Source organism: Condylura cristata, unplaced genomic scaffold, assembly GCF_000260355.1.
Source record: "Condylura cristata isolate star-nosed mole 26May11 unplaced genomic scaffold, ConCri1.0 scaffold00024, whole genome shotgun sequence".
In the NCBI taxonomy this organism is placed as follows: Eukaryota; Metazoa; Chordata; class Mammalia; order Eulipotyphla; family Talpidae; genus Condylura; species Condylura cristata.
The window spans coordinates 32,362,344-32,374,206 of record NW_004567125.1 but is presented as its reverse complement, the minus strand read 5'-3'; the positions used below and the strand labels follow the sequence as shown (position 1 = coordinate 32,374,206).

Below are 11,863 nucleotides of genomic sequence, written 5' to 3'. Positions count from 1 at the left end.
AATAATAATAAACAAAACAAAACAAAACAAAATCTCCCTTGAAACACAGATACTGTTTCTTAGGGAACTTTTCATGTCAGGCAGCTTTTTGCTGCAACACTAGACTCATGACCAAAAAAGGGCTGAATTTGTTTTTAGAAGAAAAAAATGTCTATTTAGTACCTCTCAGAGGGCTTGGATGATGAGGCCACCCTGCCTGCCCAAGCCCCATGGCTGCCAGCATTCTAGGTTGTTTTACAGGACTGGAGACTGGGAGTGTGTGCCAATCTCTTAGAGAAGAACACCCCGCCTGCCCTGAAAGGTTCTGACAACCCCAACACTGACTATTTCAATATCCAGGCTTTCAGAGCTCTTTGTTGCCATGAGCCTACCAGATGCCAACTATGATGGGGTAGGAATGACAGGCTTTAGGGGCCAGATCCGTGGCTGGGGGTGAGGGTGTCTGCTTCACACTGCAGCTAGGCTCTGACATGCAGCCTGCTCCTAAATGCTTGGGAGGTTCTTTCCCTATGTGACTGTAGAGGAAGAGGCCAAGAAGTTGGGGAAATGCTCCATGGCAACACTGGGAACAGTGAAGACGACAGGAGGGCTCCAGGTGTTTGAGAGTCAGCTTTGGCTGATGAAATAACCCCTGGATGATGGAGTCTCATCAGCTGCCAGAGAGGTGGCTGAGGGACAGCCTCACTGAGCCATCAGGCCACAGTGGCCTTTAAAGCCCCCATCCCTCACGTGGGAAAGCTCTAGATGGTAGAACGTTCTTCCTGAATAAGACCCTCTCTGGGCTATCATTGCAAGGCCCAGAAGGGAAACAGTTAGGATCCAGAGTTAGGAGGGGATGGAAAGAGAAAACATACTTGTGATGGGATCTTGCACACGAACAGCACCACATGTATGCGTGTGCAAGGGGAGATTGTCATCACCCTCCAGGGGATGCCACCCACCCAGAGAACCCCAGATGACCAGGGAGGCTGGGTGGGATAGCCAAGCAGTCTTTTACACAGGAGACCTGGGCGGCGGGCCAGGCAGGCAGCCTTCCCGGAGGCGGGACTAGGCGTGTGCTGCTGGACATGACTAATCCACCCGGGGGGAACAGGCCCAGGGCTCTGAGGAATTCCATAACTTGATGGAGTCCTGTCCCTTTCACAGAAGAAAATGGACTTAAGCTATAGCTTGCTGGGAAGGAATCTGGAACTGAAGACCGTTTTATTAAGAGTCCGTGTCCAATGATTAGGCAGGACCTACATAGAGGGAGAGAGAAACCAGTGTGAGAGAAATGGTGTGGAATGTACCATTCAAGTCACAAGAACAGAAGAACTGTAGACTGAGCCAGCCTCCTGTGCCCTGTTCCTTAACAGGACACAAGAGAATGGCACAGGAGACTAGGAGGCCTGCCCCTGCCTGGTCAGTCAAGGGTGGAGACAGTCCCATCTTCCCCAAGAAGGGCCACAAATCCAGCATATGTGGATGTCTCCAAACCCCTGCACCTGTTTATGCTTTTGGACAGAACTACTTCTAGTAACAAGTTCATATGCACCCTGAGAGCACGTTACCATTGCATTTATCTAAAGATTCCTTTAAATCTCAGAGGCACCCCTGCCAGCCCTATTTCTGTCAGTCCTGAAAACCAGCCTGGTGTAACCCTTGGTGTATGAGTTTATGCCCTTCAGGGTTGTTTTCCTACACTCCTCTATTTAAGGGGGTTTCTGGTCCTCAGGGCTTAGGCTAAAGTACAGTAAAAGCTCCAAGAAAAAGTCTCTGGGATATAGAACCTCAACCAATGGCCTCATCTGAGTTCCTACAAACCCCAACAAAACAGATACACACATTGTTTAAAAACAAACAAAAAAATAAGGCCAATGAAGAAAATCTTATTTCTTGTCTAGGTCATCTAATGTGATTCCACTTAACAGGGAAGGGGTATGGGGTTCATTCCCACCCACAGGGCAGAGCAGATTCCTCTGCTGAGTCTCAGATGCAGCCAGCACTCCTCTCCCAGCTCTCCAAGTGGATGCATGGGAAAAGCCCGCCTACTGCTGGCTTTGCTCTAGACATTCCACAAGCTGCTCCCGCCCATCCATGAGCCCAAGAAGCCCACCAGCTGCAACCCCTGTCTGTGCGACAGGTCACCTAGTTTCTTCCTACTCCCAGTCTACCCTCACGAGGTCTCCTCCCTCACCAACACCCTCCCCCGCCCCCGGGAAAGTGTTGTACCCTCGGAGGGGGCAGCAGCCAAGTCCCAAGATGGGACTGAGATCAAGACCTTCAAGGACCCTGGGGGTTTGAAGCTGAGGCTGGATGTCTGGGAAGTTAGGCTCCATGGCCTCACTGCAATTTCCAGTGCAACTCTTTCCAAAACACCAAGCATTCCTTCCCCCCAGAGCTATTAAGAAACACCCACATGTTCCAATCCTGGGAAAAAAGAAACCAGGAGACTAAAATAGCTGGAGTGTGCTCCCACTACAACTACAAGACCAGGTCCAAATCCAAGAGGATTATCCCTCATATCTTCAACCTGGTCCCAGCCCAAGTAGCTGGGGACAAGGGTGGTGGGAAGTGTTCCTGAGAGGGGCATGAGTTGGGAGTCCATGCCCACCCAGTAAAACGTGTGGGTGGGATTTGGGAAGAGGCTGGAGTCAACAATGTGATAGTGTAAAAGGTGGAAGGACTCCTAGGACACCCTTGGTTCCCACAAGATCCATCTCTGCCCACCTCTGATTGCCCAGGGAGGTCTACAGGGGGATGCTATGGGCTGGAGGGAGGTGGCACTTGCACCCTATTTGATTCTCCCCATCCCAATATTGAACTCAGAGCAGAATCAAGGTTTAGTCAGAATCCAAGCACAAGGAAAAACTAAAACCAAAGCGGGTTCAAAGATGTGGGACTGGGCCACCAAACTTTGTACCACTGGGCAGGGGAAGGAACCTGGTAGCATGGGACCAAGGTAGGTAATACAATCATTCTCCTGAGTCTGTGGGTGTACCTCCTCCCTTACTGCTTCTCCCAATCAGTCATTGGTGGCATCTTTGTGGACAGCAGCTAGAAAAGAGGTTCCACTTAACCACCCCCAGGCCTCTTTTTAGCGTCTCTGTTCAGTTTCCTTTTGGTGAGTCTTAAAGGGCCATGTCCACAGAACTGAACCCTTAGTACAGTGATAGGAATTTCAGTTCCCATTCGAATGGAAACGCAAGAAAAGGAATGCAAACAGAACTATGCCCTCAAGACAAAGGGAATACCTTCAATAACTCCCACCCTGCCCCATCCAACATCTTTTCTTTTAGGACTGCCCATCCTGGTCACAGAAATCAAGGTTACCTGACTCTCTGAACCCAGCAACTGCTGGGGGAGCCCCTGGGGTAGCCTGTGCAGTTTCCAGGGCAGGGCAGGGTAGTGGACGGTCAATTCAGAGGTACAGGGCACAAACCATAGGGCAGGTCTCTCCCAACAGAAGCACCCAGCTGTACCCACAACAGAGTTCTCCAGTGTACACAGCAAAGGAAAAGCCAGGATCACGAAGACAAAAGGAAGTCACACAAAACTTGAGGTGGGAAGGGTGCCCAAGAAGAGGAACACGGCCAGAGGCAACTGAACACACTGTGAGGGCCAGACTGCAGGAGCCTGGGAGCCTGCAGACCGGCAGCCCTGCGACTGTAAATCTCACTCTGCTTTCCGCCACGACAGCTGTTCCCAGGACTCTCAGATTACTTGTTTCACAATCTTTCCACTTTCTTTAAAAGGGGGAAAAATGTGAAAAAGTAAAGAAAACAATCTCCGCAGCAAAACTGCTGGAAATGTCATGGCTGCTCCACACCAGGCAAGTGGAGGGGTACCCCTGAAGAAATGCCTGGGGGTCAGGTCAGAAATAAAGGCGGTGGTGAAGACATCAAGATGTGCCGCATCAGAATAAAAGCAATGGCCACCCCTGCCCCATGCACTTTTAACTGTAAGGTACCCTACCAAAAGTTCAGCCTTTGGAGTTCTTTTTCGGTGGCTCGGAGCCTAACCAGAAAAGGCTGCAAAACTCTTGAGTAGAAGTAGTCTACTAGAAAATTTAAAAAGTACAAAAACCCAGAGCCAAGGCAGACCCAAGACATTGTTGGAACCAAAAGTGAAAAGTCAGGGGCCACTAGGAATGCTAATTAAACCTAAGAATACAGCCATTCACAGAATACAGGCCACTGAATGTAGTGGGCTAAGGTTTCTGGCCAGCCCTTTCTGCAAAAGCATGGTGCATGGTGCCCCCTATTGGCTGATAAAAATTAAAATACAATAAGGATGGAGTTGATTTGCAAGAGAGTTAAAGGATGATGGCAGGAAGCTAACATATCACCTATAGTAGTCTCTGCATACAGCAGGAGTTTCTTAACTACCAGAACAGTTTACTGAATTTCATCTCACTCAGGTCCACTGAAAACAAGTTAGTCCAGAGCACTGAGAGGCCCTTAGCTCATTCAATGCTTTACTGTAAAAGTGATGAATAAGGTTCAGCTCATCAGTCACTCCCCCAAAGAGGTCCATGTGCATTCCTGCTCCAGAGTTGTATAAGGGACCCTTCAGTGTTGCTTGGCACCAGGTTCCAGCATTTACATGAACTGATGAAGTGGGGCTTATTGATTATTTCCAGTTACAATCAAATACCAGTGATGAGACAGGTCCATGAACAAACTAGGAGACTTTGTGGCCCCAAACATGTCTCCCATGGGGATCTGCTCAATGAAGCCTCCCTGATGGGGTATGCCTAAGGCCCTAGAGAGCTGCTCTTGGTGTAGAGCTAGACCTGTTGAGGGACAACTAGGCTCTCCCTAGTTGTCTCACAGCAGAGGTTGGTTCCCAGGCTTCTTTCTTCCCTAGCCTCTCCTCTGGGCCAGTCTGAGCACCTGCTCCCCTGGGAATAATCAGGAAAACATACACTTGGAGGAAAGAAAGGTGGGTGATGGGCTCTGTCTAGCCACCAAGGGCAGGAATAGTGGAGATGGCCAGTGGTGTATGGGAGAAGGGGCTGTTAGAGGCACAGGACAGGTGTGTTAGGAGCAGCGAGCACAGTAGGTAGGGAGGGCTGTGAGCAGGCTGGTGGTGGGGGCTGCAGCTTGTAAGCAGCACCACAAACACTGGAGCCCTGCCAAGCATGTCCCTAGAAAGGCCACACTGCATGCAGCAGTGATACAGTAAGACCACAGGGCTGGGCAGGGTCACACAGTAAGGTGGATGCCAACAATTGAGCCTAACACTGGCAGCTGTGTTCCCACTCTTCCATTCCCCACGTCCCCCTCCCTCATCCTGAGTTCTACACTACCAACACTCTTAGTCACTTGTCCTTCCCTTAGCCTAGGCCACAGGGACAGGTGTCATGCTACCCACCAATACCCCAGTTACAGGATTAACAGGGTGGTGGGATAGATGACAACTGCCTCCAATTCCCAGTAGCCTGGACACAGGGCTGCAGGGTGTGAGCTCAGGCAGAGTGAGACAAGATATGAAAAAAGATACAAAACAAGACACCTAACCTGTTTCGGAGTCTTCGCTGTCAGAGGAGCTGGACTCGCTGGTGCTCTCTGACTCTGAGGAAGAGAAACCCTTCATCTTGGAGGAGCCAGCGATCACATCCACTTTCTCTGCTACAATCAAAGCAATAGGGACAGTGTCAGGCAGGACCCTGAGCCAGGAAATGGCTATTAGCCAAAAGCATACCCATGCCCAGAGGAGTTAGAACTAGCAAGGCAGGAGGCTGCTCTGGTAACTAGCTTCAATCACCCTAGACGCTGACCAGGCCCACATTCACTATTAACCTAGTGCAACCCAGCTAAACACTGGGGCTAGGCTGGAATTTCAAGATCTTCCAATCTTTTGGAATAACTTCTCAAGGATTCAAAGTTATTCCCCTAAACATAGACACTGGTTCATATGGGCTCTCTCAACTACTTATCTAGCAGTAGGTAAAGATCCAGAAAGGATATATGATGCCACAGACAAATAGAGAGACAAGGAAAGAGCTGAGAGAGGGGGATGAGGCGGGGATGGGAGGGGACTCCCAGCACAGCTATGTGTAGTACAGACTGGAGTGGCATTGTGTGGCAAACCTAGAGAGGGACCAAGGATCCAAGGACTCATTCTGAGATAGGGGCAAAAGCTGTATATAATGCCCTCATGTAGATCTTAAGTCCTCTTTGGTACAGAGTGTCAAGACAAAGATCACAAAAAAGATAAAAAAAGATGCTGCTGTAGAGGGTGTTACACTGAGTTAAGAGCCGGACAGCCCAAGCAGGCATGGTACCCAACTCACATCTTTTCTGCCATGGCCTAGCTCAAGGATAGCCTAGCCATCCAGGGCTAAGGAGGAGGATTAGGTCAGAACAAAGTGTAGGTGAGTGAGTATGGCCATTGACAGAGAGTGAAGTTCAACTTCACAATTCTCATATTTCTATGTTGAGGACAGAGATTTTATAATCCAAACAAAAGCTAGCACAGAAAGGGGTAGGTTCAGAAGGTCAATTGTGGATGCCCACAGGCCTAAGTGAAAGGGCACCAAGGTGAGGCCCAGGGTCCAAAAGTCCTCTACATTGGGACTGGGAATAACCCGCCTCTGGGCCCAAGGGCACCTTGAGGTTTCCTCTTCTTGCGCAGACAGGAAGTGACATAGCGCTCCAGTTCTCGCAGGGTAGATGGCTTCAGGGTCTCAAAGTCAATCTCAATCTCGTCAGGATTGGAATTCTTGAGTGATGGCTCCCTGGACTGGATGATGTGTACCACTCGGCCCAATTTCTCGCCTGGGAGCTTGTTGATGTCCAGGCTGAGCTGCCGCTTTTCCTCGTATGACATGGGCTTACATTTATCCTCTTCCTCAGATTCATAGGCAGGTGGAGGCTTGCTTTTCATTGGCGCTGGCTCCTTCTTGCTATAGAGAGATTCAAGGATTCAAATGTTAAGAAGGGAGGGTTCCTAGGGTAGCACAGAAACACCTAGCTCCTCCACCTGTGCCCCAATTTGAGTGGGAGGTGAGGGGCACGCAGAGGCCTTATCACATCCCCTTTTTGTTAGTCTTCCGATGCCAACCACACTAAGGTACTTATATCCTCCCTCTCACCCAATAGGATGAGTACCCAACACTCATTCTATTCCAAGGGTCCCTTTCTCCCTACCCAGGCAGAAGAGGTTGTGTGTGTGTGGCGGGGTATACAGACCTCAAGGTGCTGTTGCTGTTATTTTTCTTTGTCTTTTTAGGAGGAAGTTCCTTAGCTTTGTTTTTCTTATTCTCCTCTACTTCCTCTTTCTTTTTGTGCTTTTCTTTTTTCTTTTCCTTCTTGTCTTTCTCCTTTTTCTTTGGTTTATTCTGCTGGGGCTGCGAGAGGGCTGCAAGCTGCTCGTGCACGGCTTTGAGCTGTGAACCAGACAGACAATACATTTCACCAATCACCCTGAATGGACCCCCCCCCCCCCCGGTCAAGGTTCAAAGATGAGGGAAGTAGGTGGCAGGAGGGCAGGAAGGCAGACATGTGGCACCAAGGGCATCACAAAAGGTTTTGCAGAGAAAGAGCAGTCAGGAAGCCCCAGTAGAGAGGGACATTCTGATCCTGGCTCAGTTTCTCCTTCCTGCAACCACAGAATCTAGATGCCTTGCTTCAATGCAGAGAATGGCCCTGCATTGCCAATGCCCTCCTCCCCCAATGCCAATATGTGGGATTAACAAATAGGAGATCTGACAAGAGGGGGAAATATTGGTCCAAAGATCTCTTCTGAAGACCTGTAGTGAGGCTACTCTCTGTGATCCATGGATCTAGAAAGAGTGGGAGTGGAGCCAGCCCATCACTTACCTGCTCCTGGAGCTCGGCCAGACGCTGGGCCCGCTCCTCCTCAGAATCATCAGTGGAGCTGTCACTGTCTGTGGAGCTATCACTGCTGCTGTCGCTGGACGAGGGTGGGGCCACAACCTTAGTTGGGGGTGGTACTGCCGGGGAGGACACTGCCACCACAGGTTCCTCGGGCTCATCTGGCATCTTGGCAAAGCGCATCTCGAACACATCCTGGGGGGAAGCCATGCCCATGAGTGGGCCGTGGCCCAGTATCACCATGAGGAGCAAAGAGGGCTGGACTGATGGAAAGCCCCCTCCCAGTTCTCCCAATATGCCTCTCTCAAATCTCACTTTGAAGAGAAAGGTGCTCTGATGTGGCCTGGTATCCACTCCCCAGGAAGCAATCAGCCGGCTGAGGACAGCAGTGGGCTGAAGGCAAGGCCCACAGAAAGTGTGCCCTGAGGTTCTGCACATTCCATGGGAACCTTCTGAAGGCCAAGCTGGCTTCTGGACACTGGACCCAACAGTAAACACAGTAGGAGGTGCTGTCCACCTCCAGTCCACATTCCGTCAAGGAGAGGGTGTAGTCTGCAGTTTCAAAGAGAGCAGTTCAGGCAGAGGCAATAGCATGTGCAAAGGTTCCAAGGTGGGACTGTGCCCAGCAAAGAACACACAATTAGTGAGGAAGCAGAGTCCTGGCTGCATCAGACACAAGTCTGTGCCTACTCCCCATTCCTCACATTGCCTCTGGGGCAGACAACAGAACAGAGATCCAGGCCATGGGGCACGGGTGTCTCCAGGGTATGCCACGCAAAGTGAGGAAGACAAGATAGTGGACAGGGGACAAGTTACATGGTAGGAAGACAGCCCTGAGAAATATAAATTCAACTCTAGGATCCAGGAGTTAAATGAAACTGTGGGGAGTCACAAATAAATCCTAGAGCAGGTATGAGAGTAAAATAAGACATACAGAAAGGATGTTGACCAGAGACTATCACTGCCTGGACTGTTTGGGGAATGAATGGGGTTCAAGACAGGAAAAGAAAGCTTTTCACAATAAAGTGGAGGACCTAACAGTGAGCAGACCCTGTGTGACCAGAATATCTCAACTGGCTTACATCGAGTACTCAGAGAAGAGCCAGGACTGTTGCCCAGAAACAGGCTAGAGAAGTGAGCCTGAGAAAATGTCAGGATCCTATGAAGGGAGGAGTGGCAGGTAGACTAAAGCACTGAGAGGTGACCATTTATCAAGTGGCAGCAGCCAGGGAGCACCACCCTGTCACAAAGACATTCCATTCCCTGTCCTTCCTTCAGGCCATAGCATTTTAGAAATGAAGGCAGTAGCACCTATGCCTCCAAGATCCTAAAATCAAAATGCAAGAAATAGACTAAGCAGGACTGGCTGGAAAGGCATTACAAGGCCTACAGTAAGGGACTTGCCAGCTTCCTGGTCATACCCAACTGCATAAACATCATCTTCCAATCTGCTCCAGTCCCAGTTGGGGGCATCAGGGAAACACATTCAGCTCTAGAGCAGTGAAACCTTGCTATTGCAGCAAGCCTTCCCAAGTGGCCAAAACCAACTTGAACCTGCTCTATGGTAAAGAGGAATGATGTGGATCCTTCTCTAAAGGGACAGACAATTTGCTGTGGAAGGCCTTTAAGTGCTCAGGTGATGCTGAACCCAGAGGATCTGAGACCTATTCAGGAAAGGGCAGCTGAGACGGAGATCCGGCAGGATGGCACCAACATGGGGTCAGGCAAGAGGCCAGCAAACTCAACGAGTTGTTCCCAAGGGAAGTGGCTCCTGAAGGATGGTGACAAAAAATGAACAGCACCAACAACCATACCCACTCGAAAACCAGCAGCATCTCTGCAGATGTGCCAGAATCTCTAGTCCACTTTGAGAATCTGGGTTGCATGTGACTTTCCAGCATCCGCAAAGCACAACAGTATTAGATAAGCATCTCCCCCTCCTCTCACTAGAATAGTGAACAGCACCGCCTAACTGGATGGCATCAAATTCATGGGGGAAACATGTCCTCATTCTCTTTAGTGAAACTTATGCTGGGGGAATTTTATGACCAAAGACCACCCTCCCACGCCTTCTGGCAAAACAGCCAATAGTAGAGGCCTCCCTGGTGACCTACGGTTAAAATCTCAGCGCTATAACCTCCATGGCCTCATTAATCCACATACTGCACAAGTAGACCTCTCCTGTCTTTGCCTGCTGTTCCCTTTATCAGTGTATTCGAGTAAACTTCACTCTTGTCTCCTGTGAATCCTTTCACCCTCAGCACCTCTGGCCTATTCCCCAAATTTTGTATGCCCCTCCCCTCAAAATCTGAAAAATCCTTATTATTTAAAAAACAAAACAAAAACCCAGTCAGTAGTGAAGCACAGCTAGAGCTCCTTGGGTGAAGCCCTTTGGATAAAATTTGGCTCCCCCTTAATGACAATCCCAGATATTGCCTGAACCCTGGTCCAGAAAGGGGCAGGGAACCCAAGTGGAGGGAGGCTGCCAGGTGCTGGGGGTGCAGCCATGAAGGAAAGAGATGCAGACACACATACCTCAAAAACTTCCTATCACTGGGATTTAACTCAGGATTGCAATGCACTTTTCAGCTTCATGTTTTACTATACGAAAATGACTGCATACCACCTTCAGTATGCATGTTTTCTCAAAATTAAACTGACAATCCACTCAGGTACCAAACTTCCAAAATACTTTTCACTTCACAACAGAGCTCAGAGTGTAGAGTAGCAGTACCAACAGTAGTTCTGTGCCCACTAGCTGCATCGGGACACTCAGTTCAAGCTGCCTTCAATGTCTGAAGGAAGCCTCAAGTGTAGAGGCGCCTGAACGTTTTGTGAGTACAGCTATCAGGCACTAGATACAGCTTTTCTGAAGCCCTGGAGTTTAGAGGTTGAAGAAGAAAACAAAGTGAGGTGATCCTGTTCCACCTGACTCTCCAGGTAAGTCCCACCCTCTAGTCACAGTATAGTCAAGAAAATATTGATCCCAACAAATCTCATGGAAGCAAAAAGAACAGGGGCCTTGTTCATCCCTCTTCCCACTGGGGTAAAACAGGATGCCACAAACACAGCAACTGCCTTCCATACGAGAAGCTCATACAGGAAGCCCTTCCTGTCAACTTTGCTGTTAAAACAGAGACACCTAGCAACGATACTTTCGGTAATACGGCAACCCACCCTGAAGTAGGCAAAATGGTCTGAGATTAACAGCAACCTGTGTTGAGGGACCCACACTGACACTGCTCCACATGAAGTGGACCCCTGTCGAGCTCAGCCTGCCTGCGGAGGAACCAATTTGTTTAGAAGCACAAAGTAACAATCTTTGGTGCTGGCAGTGAAGTTGCTTTAACTTGTTTGCATGAGGGTAAACAAAGGGCAGGGATCTCAGTTCTCAAAAAGAGGCAGCGGAGGGCAGAGTGTGGAGGGTGAGGGTGTGGCCTGTGGGCCTAAGGTACAGATCCAAGTGCACAATGGCCACCTGGCTGCCATGTCTAAGAACTGCAGCAAAATTATAAAGCCTGAAACCCCAAAGGGAAATGCACAAGTAAACTCAAAGGTAGCCTCAAATGAAGAGATAAGGCATATTTCCTGCCAACTCAGAAAATTGGCAGTAAATGAGAACGGGCTGGGGTAGAAAGTAACATTAAGTGAAATCCAAGCACAAGGTCCATACTAAATATTTTCCTGCCACAAGTTTCAGGACATACTCTTTGAACGAAAAAGATTCCTTTACCCCTATATGGGCCAAAACAGGGATGACTATGTGGGGCTAACAAAGCTGGGAGGTCGGGTACAGGCCACCTTCTGTCTGGGACAGACCCAAAGGCTTTGCTAATTCCTTACCTCTGTCTGGAAAACACATCACAGAAGGCGGGGAAAAGCTAAATGTGAGGAAATCAAGAGTCTGTCCAGGCAGAATACATGAACTGGGCCTGAGATCTAAACATAGCACATGTTCCTCCTAATGGCAGAGATCCCATCCATAGCCTACTCTGACCCTAAAGCAGAAGCAGAAGTTAACTCAGGATCTGGCGGGGGGTGGG

At 49.4% G+C, this 11,863-nt stretch overlaps 1 protein-coding gene across 1 annotated transcript in view; it reads right to left on the bottom strand.

Moving 5' to 3' along the window:
* BRD4 (bromodomain containing 4) overlaps nt 1-11,863 on the bottom strand; it is a 41,824-nt gene that overhangs the window by 9,816 nt on the left and 20,145 nt on the right. The window contains exons 8-11 of the mRNA XM_004688211.2: nt 7,806-8,015; nt 7,176-7,372; nt 6,594-6,889; nt 5,502-5,612 (exon numbers count right to left, since the gene is read on the bottom strand). Of these exons, the coding sequence (XP_004688268.2) occupies nt 5,502-5,612; nt 6,594-6,889; nt 7,176-7,372; nt 7,806-8,015 (814 nt within the window). The remainder of the gene's footprint in view (nt 1-5,501; nt 5,613-6,593; nt 6,890-7,175; nt 7,373-7,805; nt 8,016-11,863) is intronic.